The sequence below is a fragment of the Prionailurus bengalensis genome, chromosome C2, assembly GCF_016509475.1.
Source record: "Prionailurus bengalensis isolate Pbe53 chromosome C2, Fcat_Pben_1.1_paternal_pri, whole genome shotgun sequence".
In the NCBI taxonomy this organism is placed as follows: Eukaryota; Metazoa; Chordata; class Mammalia; order Carnivora; family Felidae; genus Prionailurus; species Prionailurus bengalensis.
Window position 1 is genome coordinate 88,250,288 of NC_057350.1, and position 13,268 is coordinate 88,263,555.

At 38.8% G+C, this 13,268-nt stretch overlaps 1 protein-coding gene across 1 annotated transcript in view; it reads left to right on the forward strand.

The window, feature by feature from the left end:
- Positions 1-1,442: 1,442 nt before the first annotated feature.
- The window catches only part of KCNMB3 (potassium calcium-activated channel subfamily M regulatory beta subunit 3), a 34,161-nt gene continuing 22,335 nt past the window's right edge, over positions 1,443-13,268 (forward strand). The window contains exon 1 of the mRNA XM_043594867.1: positions 1,443-1,504. Coding sequence (XP_043450802.1) covers positions 1,443-1,504 — 62 coding nt within the window. The remainder of the gene's footprint in view (positions 1,505-13,268) is intronic.

The following is a 13,268-nucleotide window of genomic DNA, read 5'->3' on the forward strand; positions in this document are numbered from 1 at the left end:
TTGAATCAAATATGTAAAAATAGTAGCAAATTATTTACCTCTTCAAAGAGAGTTACACACCAAATTGCAGGGGAATTTATTAGCACATCTACATCTGAAAAAGAAAGGCTATATATTTATAAGGCTAAGTTGCAAGGAGGGGGCAGAAGGGAAAAAGTTTTAGTTGCTATTAGATTTTATTCCAAATTATATCAGTTCATTAGAAACATATGGTTTATAAAAGACTTAGGCTATAACTCTAAGAAGTATATCAATACTATCAATACAATATCATACTCTCAGAAGTATATCAATATATATTTTAAGCAATATTAAATAGCTGCAAGTAACAGTTAATCTGGCTACATATACACGGATATTTACAGAAGAGATTATGCTTACATTCTTGCCCATGGTAATGTTTTGGAAAATGGCAAGATGATATTACCCTTATTAAAAACATATGGCAAAAGGGGTCTATCTGACATTTTATTATCCACCTTTTAGTAAGCGACAATATAATGCTAATTGATGTTCATGATTTGAAAGTATTGAAACATCTCCAAATGTGTTCTGGGTTATCAAAGAAAGATAACATGATATTCGATACGGTTTTTTCAAACCTTGATAAATTTTATTTTTATTTTTTGTAACTAGGTCCCACACCCAGCGTGGCCCCCAAGGGTGCGGGGAGGGGGCTTGAACTCAGGACCCTGAGAGATGACGACCTGAGTTGAGATCGAGCCAGATGCTTAACCCGCTAAGCCATCCAGGCGCCCCTTGATACAGTTTTAATGGTGAGTTATTTTATGGCCCTTGAAAATTTGGGAAATCACATATGGTATAAAAATGAATTCTCTTAATTGGAACATGCAATTAACCGGAAAAATCCACTCTCTACGCTTGCACTCTAACAGACAATTTGTGAAAAAGGAAACGTAGTCAGGGCAAAACATTTCCTCTTTTTATAAACCTTGAACTGAGTATGTCCCTCGCCAATTACATAGGGTCCCTGGGGCCTCAACTTTCCACAAGCGGTTAGGTCTCTATGGCAATGCAGCTGGCTGCTGGAGCGGAACCCAGGTGACAAAGCGGAACATAGGTGACAAAGCGGAACACAGGTGACTAGGCGGAGGCAGGCGCTGGGTGACCATGGGGAGAAGGTCTGGATGCAGAAGGTCATTAACGGTCTTCTTGAGCGTCTAGGATTGATACTCTGCTTTTTGAGAAAATGCAGACCTCCCCCCCACCCCCTCACCCGCCCCTGCCCCAGGCTGCCTCGACTTCCCACGTCTCCTGGAAAGCGGGCGCTGTGCACCGCTGCTCCTGATGGCTGCCTGCGCTGGGACTGGCGGCTCCCTCTGGGACCCCACTTCCGTTGATGCCTAAGCTTCGCCCTTCTTGTGCCCTCAGAGGCTATGACTCAGGTGAAAGGAGTCCATTTTGGCCAGGCCCCTGGTCTCATGCAGCCGTTCAGCATCCCCGTTCAGATTACACTCCAGGGTGGCCGGAGGCGCCAGGGGAGGTAAGCCACCACCAGAATCTCTCTTGCTGCATAGTGGCTCCAAGAGCGGCCATAAGGAGTATGAGGTTAGATTTGGTCGTCCTCCTCTAAGGGTGCCCACTTGCCATGGCTCCTGAGGGACCTTGGGGCCTTCTCGCCCCAGCAGCACTGACTTCAGGGGGCTGCATCCTTTCTTATTGGCTTCCTCCTGCATTTGCATTGCAAAATTTTAAAGGCCAGGGACCTTTTTTTAAACTCCCCTGTGGCTCCCTAGCACTAGGACATGGCCCAGTACATGTCTGGTGCTGAATAAATATCTCTTGAATGAAGGGATGAAGAAATTGTCACCAGCATTTGGTCCCCCTGGTGAAGCATGCTTGGGCCTTGGAGTCACAACTGAACTGAACTGAATTCAAATCTCAGTTCCACCACTTAACTAGCTATATGACCGTGGGCAAGCCATGTAATCTCTGTCTGCCTCATCTCCTTGTCCATAAAGTGGGGATAGTATGCCTTGGCATACTTCCTAATACTGCTCTTGGCACTATTCCATTATACTTTCTCTATATTTCAGCCACTGTTTTTAACCACCCACCTTTTAAAAAATGTTCATTTATTTATTTTGAGAGCGAACAAGTGTGCGCATATGTGAGCAGGGGAGGCGCAGAGAGAGAGAGAGGGAGAGAGAGAATCCCATGCAGGCTCTGCAGTGTCAGCGTTGAGCCCAACTCAAGTCATAGGACTTGATCCTATGAACCATGAGATCGTGACTGGAGCCAAAATGAAGAAAGAGTCAGGCACTTAACTGACTGAGGCACCCACTTCTCCTTAAGGGAGGAAGTGAGAGGGGCTATCTTCAGGACTTCTTTTTCTCCCCCAGAGAAATGCAAAGCTGAGGGGCTGAGAGCCTTAAATGAAGCTGTGGTCCTTCTGTCTGCTCCTGGGTTTGGGCCAGTGGGGTGGTTGGAACTGGGCACTGAAATTGAGAGAAGAGCCATGCCGGAGGGTGTGTGAGGAATGGAATATTAAAAGCTTGCCAGTTTGCTCTTGGAAGGGGCACACCTCACAGCCAAGTTCACACACTCTATCTGGAAAAAAGGCTGGTTTGTTAGTGGCTCCAATGGAGTTGGGAGTTGAGAAAATGGAAACAGTAAAGACCACAGCAGCCATCACATTCATCCTGTAACTATACTCATGGGAAGTTGAGTGAGAACGAGGGAAAGTGAGGTAGAGGGGTTTGGGGGGAGGTGGGGTCGGAGAAGAAAGGAGCAGACCAGAAGGGGAAAGACGTGGGGGCAGAAGCACTTCTCTCCTAGAAATGCACTAATGCTTTTGTGAAAAGACAATTAAAGTGAATTACTCTATGGCAGAAGGTCAGATGACGAACATGCAAGGAAGCAAGTTTTAGTGCCCTCTTCATAACATAATTAACTAGATATAAGAATAGTTGTTTTTTCCCCAAAGCAATACAGTCTCCCATTTTCGTTTCTGAGATGCACAATTGGATTATTGCTCTTTCCTCTTGCTGAACTCTGTGAACCATGCTGACTTTACTCAACCTCATTTGCTGTTTCAAAAGAAGTTGTTAAATAATTTTGTAATTTAAAAAATATGAGGATCAGAATAATCACCCAAATCGTCTCTGTAACACCAACAAATTACAGGGAAATGTTAATTTCACATCCCAATGCTTAGAAGTTGCACACACATGTGAAACGGGTGTCAGATGGATTATCAAGCTTTGATGAACAGCAGCATCTTCCCAAGGACGCTTCTCACACCAGTTACAGTGTTGGAGGAAGAGGCTGCTGGCTTCTGCAGGGATCACAGCCAGAGAAGTATGTTCAAGCTCTTTGAAACTGAGTTTGCCTGAGGCTAAGCCAGAAGGTGCCTGTAGCAATGTGTGGGAAAGAGCTGGTGGGAAAGTCAGTTCTGTCTGCAGGGAAGCAACAGAAGGGGGTGGGGGCTGCCTAGACTATGAATACAACATCTCCAGGTAACACATTGGCTAGAAGTGGAAATACTTTGCTGGCCAAAAGGAATAAAAATGCTAGTCATCTCACTGGCTAGAGAGCAAAATGAGATCATTCTGAAATGCTTTGAAGTCCTTGGATGAAAGGTGCTTGTAAATACCACAAAGTTAATTACAGGGATATTTATGGTCTCAGAAACCTGTAAAAAACCCCTCAATAATTAACAATAAGGAAATAGGTAAGGAATTTATGGCATATCCAATTGATGGAATATTATGTAGCCAATAGAAGGGTTACAAAGAAATGTTCATGACATAAGAAAGTGTTTATTATGGTAAGTGAAAAGAGATTAAAAAAATATAACCTATATCCAGAATGATCTCACTCTCTTTAAAACAATATAGAGGAGGGAAATAACCTAGTAAATGAACAGAAGTGATCTCTAACTGGTAGAACTGTGGGTGAGTTTTATTCTCTTCTCTAGACTTTTCCACACTTTCTGAGCTTCATAACATGAGCATATGAAAAGTACATTACTTGCACGAGTCCTTTGACATTGGTTGGGGCTTTCTTTATGGCTCCATTTATGGTTAGGTCTCATAAATGTCCTTATATCTTTGAGAAGAATATATATTTTGCAGGGGATAGCATTCTATATTACCATTTAGAAAACATAATTGCTTAGATAATATAATTACTTACAAAGGACATCCCAAACATTACAAAGTAATGTTACAAAGTAATGTTACAATGTTAATTACTTTGCTGAAATCTATTTCCTTACTGATTTGTCTGGTTATCAATTACTGAAGGAGGATGCAAAAATATCTCATCATTTGTTCCTGAGTTTTGTCTGTTTCTTCCTATAGTTCTGTCAGTGAGGGAATGCTATTAGGTACATATAAATTAGTATTGTTAGCTCTTCTAGGTGAATCTTTAATCAACATTATTACCTTCTTTATTTCTAAAAAGCTCTTTAACCTTAAGGTTCATATCAGCTTGCTTGTCATTAGACTTTGCCTGACAAATTTCAACCTTTCTACATCTGCGCATTTCCCATGGTCTCTCTCAGCCTATTGGCAAATATTTCTGCCTTCTGGTTGCCATTCCTGTTATGGAGAAGTAAGATCTCAGCCTGTCATTCCTTTGGGGTTAATCTGTCTTTTTCTCTGGCTGTTTTTAAGATTTTCTGTTGTGGTGTCTGTGCAATATCTCTGTGATGTGCCTAATGTGGGTTTCTTTTTATTTTATCCCACTGGGTTTCTGTAATCTACAGACTGGGTTTTCATCAATTCTGAAGTTTATTATCTTTTTAAAATATTGCTTGTGACTTATTTCCCTTATTTCTGAAATTCTGAATAGATCACATGTTAAACATTCCCTTTTTATTTTCCATGATTCTTCATCTCTCTTCAGTATTTTCCATTACAAAAAATTATTCCGTATTATACTCTGGCTATTTTGCAGATCTATTTCTATGTTTACTAATTATATTTTTAGATGTATCTAATCTACTGTTAAATTTGTCCATTGAGTTTTTATTTAAATTATTTTATTTTTCATTTCTAGGAATTATATTTGATTCTTTTAAATATTAGCCTGGTCATATTGTAGAGTCTTGCTCTTTCTGATATTTCTTTTTTTTTTTTTTTGGTCTTTTTAAAAATTTTAATTTTATTTTTAAAAATTTACATCTAAATTAGTTAGCATATAGTGCAACAATGATTTCAGGAGTAGATTCCTTAGTGACCCTCACCCATTTAGCCCATCCCCCCCTCCCACAACCTCTCCTGTAACCCTCAGTTTGTTCTCCATATTTATGAGTCTCTTCTGTTTTGTCCCCCTCCCTGTTTTTATATTATTTTTGTTTCCCTTCCCTTCTGTTCATCTGTTTTGTCTCTTAAAGTCCTCATATGAGTGAAGTCATATGACTTTTGTCTTTCTCTGACTGACTAATTTCACTTAGCATAATACCCTCCAGTTCCATCCAGGTAGTTGCAAATGGTAAGATTTCATTCTTTTTGATTGCTGAGTAATATTCCATTGTATATATATATACCACATCTTCTTTATCCATTCATCCATCGATGGACATTTGGGCTCTTTCCATACTTTGACTATTGTTGATAGTGCTGCTATAAACATGGGGGTGCATGTGTCCCTTCGAAACAGCATACCTATATCCCATGGATAAATGCCTAGTAGTGCAATTGCTGGGCCATAGGGTAGTTCTATATTTAGTTTTTTGAGGAAGCTCCATACTGTTTTCCAGAGTGGCTGCACCAGTCTGCATTCCCACCAGCAATGCAAAAGAGATCCTCTTTCTCTGGATCCTTGCCAACATCTGTTGTTGCCTGAGTTATTAATGTTAGCCATTCTGACAGGTGTAAGGTGGTATCTCATTGTGGTTTTGGTTTGTATTTCCCTGATGATGAGTGATGTGGAGCATTTTTTCATGTGTCGGTTGGCCATCTGGATGTCTTGTTTGGAGAAGTGTCTATTGATGTCTTTTGCCCATTTCTTCACTGGATTATTTGTTTTTTGGGTGTTGAATTTTATCAGTTCTTTATAGATTTTGGATACTAACCCTTTGTCTGATATGTGGTTTGCAAATATCTTCTCCCATTCCATTGGTTGCCTTTTAGTTTTATTGATTGTTTCCTTCGCTGTGCAGAAGTGTTTTATTTTGATGAGGTCCCAGTAGTTCATTTGTGTATCCTCATGATTAAAAAAAGAATGTTTATTTATTTATTTTGAGAGAGACAGAGGGAGAGAGAGGGAGTGCACGTGCACATGAGTGGGGGAGGGGCAGAGAGAGAGGGAGAGAGAAAATCCCAAGCAGGCCCATGCTATCAGCACAGAGCCTGACACAGGGCTCAAACTGATGAAACATGAGATCATGACCTGAGTCAAAACTAATATAATATTGTATGTCAATTATACTTCAATTAAAAAAACTGCATAACCTGATTCTGATCTAATTGAGAAATAAAACAGACCTGATAGTATACGAGACTATACCTTTTCTTTGTAATATTTCCATCGATTTCATTCCAATGCTTTATGGAAAGGTGACAACCTCATAGATGTGTTATGAAGCAGCTTTTTCACGTTTGGGAGGAAGGATAATATAGCCACTAAAAATGAATATTCAGATATATTTTTATTATTATGAATTGATAGGCTTTGGTTTCACCAGCACTGTGAACGAGATACTCACTCTAACTGCAGACAACTAAAAAGTTTTGGTCAAAGCTTACCAAAAGTTGGAAATACTCAAAGGACAAAAACTATGTGAAAGTAGGAACCTAGAGGGGGGGAAAATGTACTGAAGTAAATTTTCACCTTGAAGACATTTGCACTGCAGAAACTGATGGCCTTGAGCTTCAGTCTCACAGTATGCGGGAAGGACACAGGGATGAGAACACTGCCCAGGGCCTATCCAAGGCATGGGAGTTAATATACCACTCAACTAGAACTGAGACCACCAAGGCCCTCATACTCAGTATAAAAATGAACTAGAAATAATCACTCTCACAGCTCCACAGGACACTGCAAGGAAAATGCCTTTCTCAAACCTTGACACTGAGCAGAGCAGGAAAATTACAATCTTCCCTGAGATTTTCTAATCTCAACATAATCTTCAAGACAGTTTCTGCCTGAATTCACACTACCTAAACAATCCAAAACACTTAACCTAAGAATTGTGTTTAATGTTATCTCAAGTAGGTCGTACTCTTTGGCAACTGGCAGAAGCAAATACATAACTTTTCTGTAAGAGCTAACCTCTAATCTAGGCTTCAGGGGAGTCCTATGAAGTTTCAAGGAGTACGTGTTCTCATTCAAAAGTCATAAAACACAGTAAGGCCTTTGAGTGAGAAACAGAATCGCATCCACAAAAAACTTCAGGTATTTGGGCAGCATATAAAAATGTATTTTGGGGCTCCTGGGTGACTCAGCCGGTTGAGTGTCTGACTTCAGCTCAGGTCATGGTCTCACAGCTCATGGGTTCAAGACGCACATTGGGTTCTGTGCTGACAGCTCAGAGCCTGGAGCCTGCTTCAGATTCTGTGTGTGTCTGTCTCTCTGCCTTCCCCGCCCCCACCCCCTTGCTCTCTGTCTCTCTCTCTTTCTCTGTCAAAAATAAACATTAAAACGTTAAAAAAAATAAAAAATTAATAAATAAATTAAAATGTATCTCGGGGCACCTGGTGGCTCAGTGGGTTAAGCGTCCAGCTCTTGATTATGGCTCAGGTCATGATCTCACAGGTTGTGAGTTCGAGCCCCATGCCAGCAGAGAGCCTGCTTAGGATTCTCTCTCCCTCTTGCTCTCTGCCCCTCACCCACTTGCTTTCTGTTTCTCAAAATAAATGAAAATAAACTTCTAAAAAGTGTATCTGGGGGCTCCTGCATGGCTCACTTGGTTAAGCATCCAACTCTTGATTCGGCTCAGGTCATGATCTCACAGTTCTGACTTATTAGAACCATATGGTTCAAGCCCTGCATGGGGTTTTGTGCTGACAGTGCAGAGCCTGCTTCGGATTCTCTCTCTCCCTCTCTCTCTGTCCCTTCCCTGCTCTCTCTTTCTCTCTCTCAAAAAATAAATAAGCTAAAAACATTTTTTTTAAATGTATCTGTAATATGTTTAAAGAAACAAAGAAAGGAGGGCACTTGGGTGGTTCAGTGGGTTAAGCATCTGATTTCAACCCAGGTCGTAATCTCACGGCTCATGTATTCAAGCCCTATGTCCAGTTCTATGCTGACAACTTGGAGCCTGGAGCCTGCTTTAGATTCTGTCTCCATCTCTCTCTGCCCCTCCCCTGCTCACATTCTGTCTCTCTGTCTCTCTCTCTCTCAAATATAAATAAACACTTGGAAGAAAGAAAGAAAGAAAGAAAGAAAGAAAGAAAGAAAGAAAGAAAGAAAGAAAACATTAGAAATATCAGAAAGAGGTTTTTTCCTGATTTCTCCTTGAGGATTTTGATGGCTTCCTGTCTTACATTTAGGTCTTTCATCCATTTTGAGTTTATTTTTGTATGTGGTGTAAGAAAGTGGTCCAGGTTCATTCTTCTGCATGTCGCTGTCAAGTTTTCCCAGCACCACTTGCTGTCTTTATTCCACTGGATATTCTTTCCTGCTTTGTCAAAGATTAGTTGGCCATACACTTGTGGGTCCATTTCTGGATTCTCTATTCTGTTCCATTGATCTGAGTGTCTGTTCTTGTGCTAGTACCATACTGTCTTGATGATTACAGCTTTGTGGTATAGCTTGAAGTCTGGGACTGTGATGCCTCCTCCTTTGGTTTTCTTTTTCAAGATTGCTTTGGCTATGCGGGGTCTTTTCTGGTTCCATACAAATTTTAGGATGATTTGTTCTAGCTCTGTGAAGAATTCTGGTGTTACTTTGATAGGGATTGCATGGAATATGTAGATTGCTTTGGGTTGTATCGACATTTTAACAATATTTGTTCTTTCTATCCAGGAGTATGGAATCTTTTCCCATTTTTTTTGTGTCTTCTTCAATTTGTTTCATAAGCTTTCTATAGTTTTCAGTGTATAGATTTTTCACCTCTTTGGTTAGATTTATTCCTAGGTATTTTATGGTTTTTGGTGCAACTGTAAATGGGATGGATTTCTTGATTTCTCTTTCTGTTGCTTCATTGTTGATGTATAGGAATGCAACCGATTTCTGTGCATTGATTTTATATCCTGCAGCTTTGCTGAACTCATAAATCAATTCTAGTAGTTTTTTGGTGGAATCTTTTGGGTTTTCCATATAGAGTATCATGTCTTCTGCGAAGAGTGAAAGTTTGACCTCCTCCTGGCCGATTTGAATACCTTTTATCTCTTTGTGTTGTCTGATTGCAGAGGCTAAGATTTCCAATACTATTTTGAATAACAGTGGTGAGAGTGGACATCCTTGTCTTGTTCCTGACCTGAGGAGGAAAGCTCTCAGCTTTTTCCCATTGAGGATGATATTAGCGTTGGGTCGTTCATATATGGCTTTTTGATCTTGAGGTACACTCCTTCTATCCCTACTTTCTTGAGGGTTTTTATCAAGAAAGGATGCTGTATTTTGTCAAATGCTTTCTCTGAATCTATTGAGAGGATCATATGGTTCTTGTCCTTTCTTTTATTGATGTGATGAATCACATTAATTGTTTTGCGGATATTGAACCAGCCCTGCAACCCAGGTATAAATCCCACTTGGTCGTGGTGAATAATTTTTTTAATGTATTGTTGGAGCCAGTTGGCTAATATCTTGTTGAGGATTTCTGCATCCATGTTCATCAGGGAAATTGGTCTGTAGTTATCCTTTTTAGTGGGGTCTCTGTCTGGTTTTGGAATCAAGGTAATGCTGGCTTCTTAGAAAGAGTTTGGAAGTTTTCCTTCCATTTCTATTTTTTGGAACACATTCAAGAGAATAGGTGTTGACTCTTCCTTAAATGTTTGGTAGAATTCCCCTGTAAAGCCATCTGGCCCTGGACTCTTGTTTTTTGGCAGATTTTTGATTACTAATTTGATTTCCTTACTGGTTATGGGCCTGTTCAAATTTTCTGTTTCTTCCTGTTTCAGTTTTGGTTGTGTATATGTTTCTAGGAATTTGTCCATTTCTTCCAGATTGCCCATTTTATTGGCATATAATTTCTCATAATATTCTCTCATTATTGTTTTTATTTCTGCTGTATTGGTTGTGATCTCTCCTCTTTCATTCTTGGTTTTATTTGGGTCCTTTCCTTTTTCTTTTGGATCAAACTGGCTAGTGGTTTATCACTTTTGTTAATTCTTTCAAAGAACCAACTTCTAGTTTCATTGATCTGTTCTACTGTTTTTTTGGTTTCGATAGCATTAATTTCTGCTCTAATCTTTATTATTTCCTGTCTTCTGCTGGTTTTGGGTTTTATTTGCTGTTCTTTTTCCAGCTCCTTAAGGCATAAGGTGAGCTTGTGTATCTGAGATCTTTCTTCCTTCTTTAGGAAGGCCTGGATTGCTATATACTTTCCTCTTATGGCCGCGTTTGCTGTGTCCCAGAGGTTTTGGGTTGTGTATCATTTTCATTGACTTCCATATACCTCTTAATTTCCTCTTTGACTGTTTGGTTAGCCCATTCATTCTTTAGTAGGGTGTTCTTCAGTCTCTAAGTTTTTGTTACCTTTCCAAATTTTTTCTTGTGGTTGATTGTTAGTTTCATAGTGTTGTGGTCTGAAAATATGAACGGTATGATCTCGATCTTTTTGTACTTACTTAGGGTTGATTTGTGTCCCAGTATATGGTCTATTCTGGAGAACATTCCATGTGCACTGGAGAAGAATGTATATTCTGCTGCTTTAGGATGAAATGTTCTGAATATACCTGTTAAGTCCATCTGGTCCAGTGTGTCATTCAAAGCCATTGTTTCCTTGTTAATTTTTTGATTAGATGATCTGTCCATTCCTGTGAGTGGGGTGTTGAAGTCTCCTACTATTACGGTATTACTATCGATGAGTTTCTTTATGTTTGTGTTTGATTTATATATTTGGGTGCTGCCACATTTGGCACATAAATGTTTACAATTTTTAGGTCTTTTTGGTGGATAGACCCCTTGATTATGATATAATGCCCTTCTGCATCTCTTGATAGTCTTTTTTTTTAAATTTTTTTTAATGTTTATTTATTTATTTTTGAGACAGAGAGAGACAGAGCATGAACGGGGGAGGGTCAGAGAGAGGGAGACACAGAATCTGAAACAGGCTCCGGGCTCTGAGCTGTCAGCACAGGGGCCCGACGCGGGGCTCGAACTCATGGACTGTGAGATCGTGACCTGAGCCGAAGTCGGTGCTCAACCGACTGAGCCACCCAGGCGCCCCTCTTGATACAGTCTTTGTAGATTTTCTGATATAAGTAAGGCTATTCCAGCTTTCTTTTGTTGACCATTAATATGGTAGATGGTTCTCCTTCCCCTTATTTTCAATCTGAAGGTGTATTTAGGTCTAAAGTGGGTCTCTTGTAAACAGCATATAGATGGATCTTGTTTTCTTATCCATTCTGTTAACCTATGTCTTTTGATTGGAGCATTGAGTCATTGACGTTTAGAGTGAATACTGAAAGATATGAATTTATTACCATTATGATGCTTGTATAGTTGGAGTTTCTGGTGGTGTTCTCTGGTCCTTTCTAATCTTTGTTGCTTTTGGTATTTATTTATTTATTTCTCTCTCTCTCTCTGTCTATATATATATATATTTTTTTTTTTCTTTTCCATCTTTTCTCCCCTCAGAGTCCCCCTTAAAATTTCTTGCAGGGCTGGTTTAGTGGTCACAAACTCCTTTAATTTTTGTATGGGAAACTTTTTATCTCTCCTTCTATTTTGAATGACAGCCTTGCTGGATAAAGAATTCTTGGCTGCATATTTTTCTGATTCAGCACATTGAATATATCCCGCCACTCCTTTCTGGCCTGCCAAGTTTCTGTGGAGAGGTCTGCTGCAAACCTGATCTGTCTTCCCTTGTAGATTAGGGACTTTTTTTTTTCCCTTGCTGCTTTCATGATTCTCTCCTTGCCTGTGTATTTTGTGAATTTGACTATGATATGCCTTGTTGATGGTCACTTTCTGTTGAATCTAATGGGAGTCCTCTGTGCTTCCTGGATTTTGATGTCTGTGTCTTTCACCAGGTTAGGAATGTTTTCTGCTATGATTTGCTCACATAACCCTTCTACCCCTATTTCTCTCTCTTCTTTTTCTGGGACCCCTATGATTCTGCTATTCCTTTTTAATGAGTCATTGATTTCTCTAATTCTTAAATCGTGCTCTTTTGCCTTAATCTCCCTCTTTTTTTCTGCTTCATTATTCTCTATAAGTTTGTCCTCTATATCGCTGATTCTCTGTTCTGCCTCATCCATCCTTGTCGCTGCTGCATCCATCTGTGATTGCAGCTCAGTTATAGCATTTTTAATTTCATTTTGACTATTTTTTACTTCTTTTATCTCTGCAGAAAGGGATTCAAATATATTTTTGACACCAGCTAGTATTCTTATTATCGTGATTCTAAATTCTGGTTCAGACATCTTGCTTGTATCTGTGTTGGTTAAATCCCTGGCTGTTGTTTCTTCATGCTCTTTGTTTTGGGGTGAATTCCTTCATTTTGTCATTTTGAAGGTAGAAAAGGAATTAATGAGGTAGAAAAATTAAAATTAAAAAAATATTAAAAGTAAAAAATTAAAAACACACACATTCAGAAAAAAAATTGAATGAATGATGCTAGATCCTTGGTGTATTTTGGTCTGGGTGTTGAAAGTGGTTTCACAGATTAGAGAAAAAAAGGGGGAGGGAAGGAAATCATTTGAGAATTTGAAAAAATGAATACACTGAAGTAGACTAAATGAAATGATGGAAGTAAAATAGAATTTGAAAAAATTTACACAAAAGTAAAAAATATAGTAGTAAAAAATTAAATAAAAATATTTTTAATAAAAATTAAAAATAAAAATGAATTTTTTCCCTTTTTATATTCAAAAAGAAAAGAAACAAAAAAGAGAAAAAAGAGAAAAAAGAAATCGTTTGAAAATTTGAAAAAGTGAATACACTGTAGTAGACTAAAATAAAATGATGGAAGTAAAATGGAGTTTGAAAAAATTTACATAAGCGCAAAAAACATAGTAAAAAATTTAAAGAAAAATATTTTTAATAGAAATTGAAAGTAAAAATTAAGTTTTTCACTTTCTGCATTCAAAAAAAAAGAAAAGAAATGAAAAAGAAAAAAGAAAACAAGGAAATTGTTTGAAAATTTGAAAAGGTGAATACACTGAAGTAGATTAAAATAGAATGATGGAACT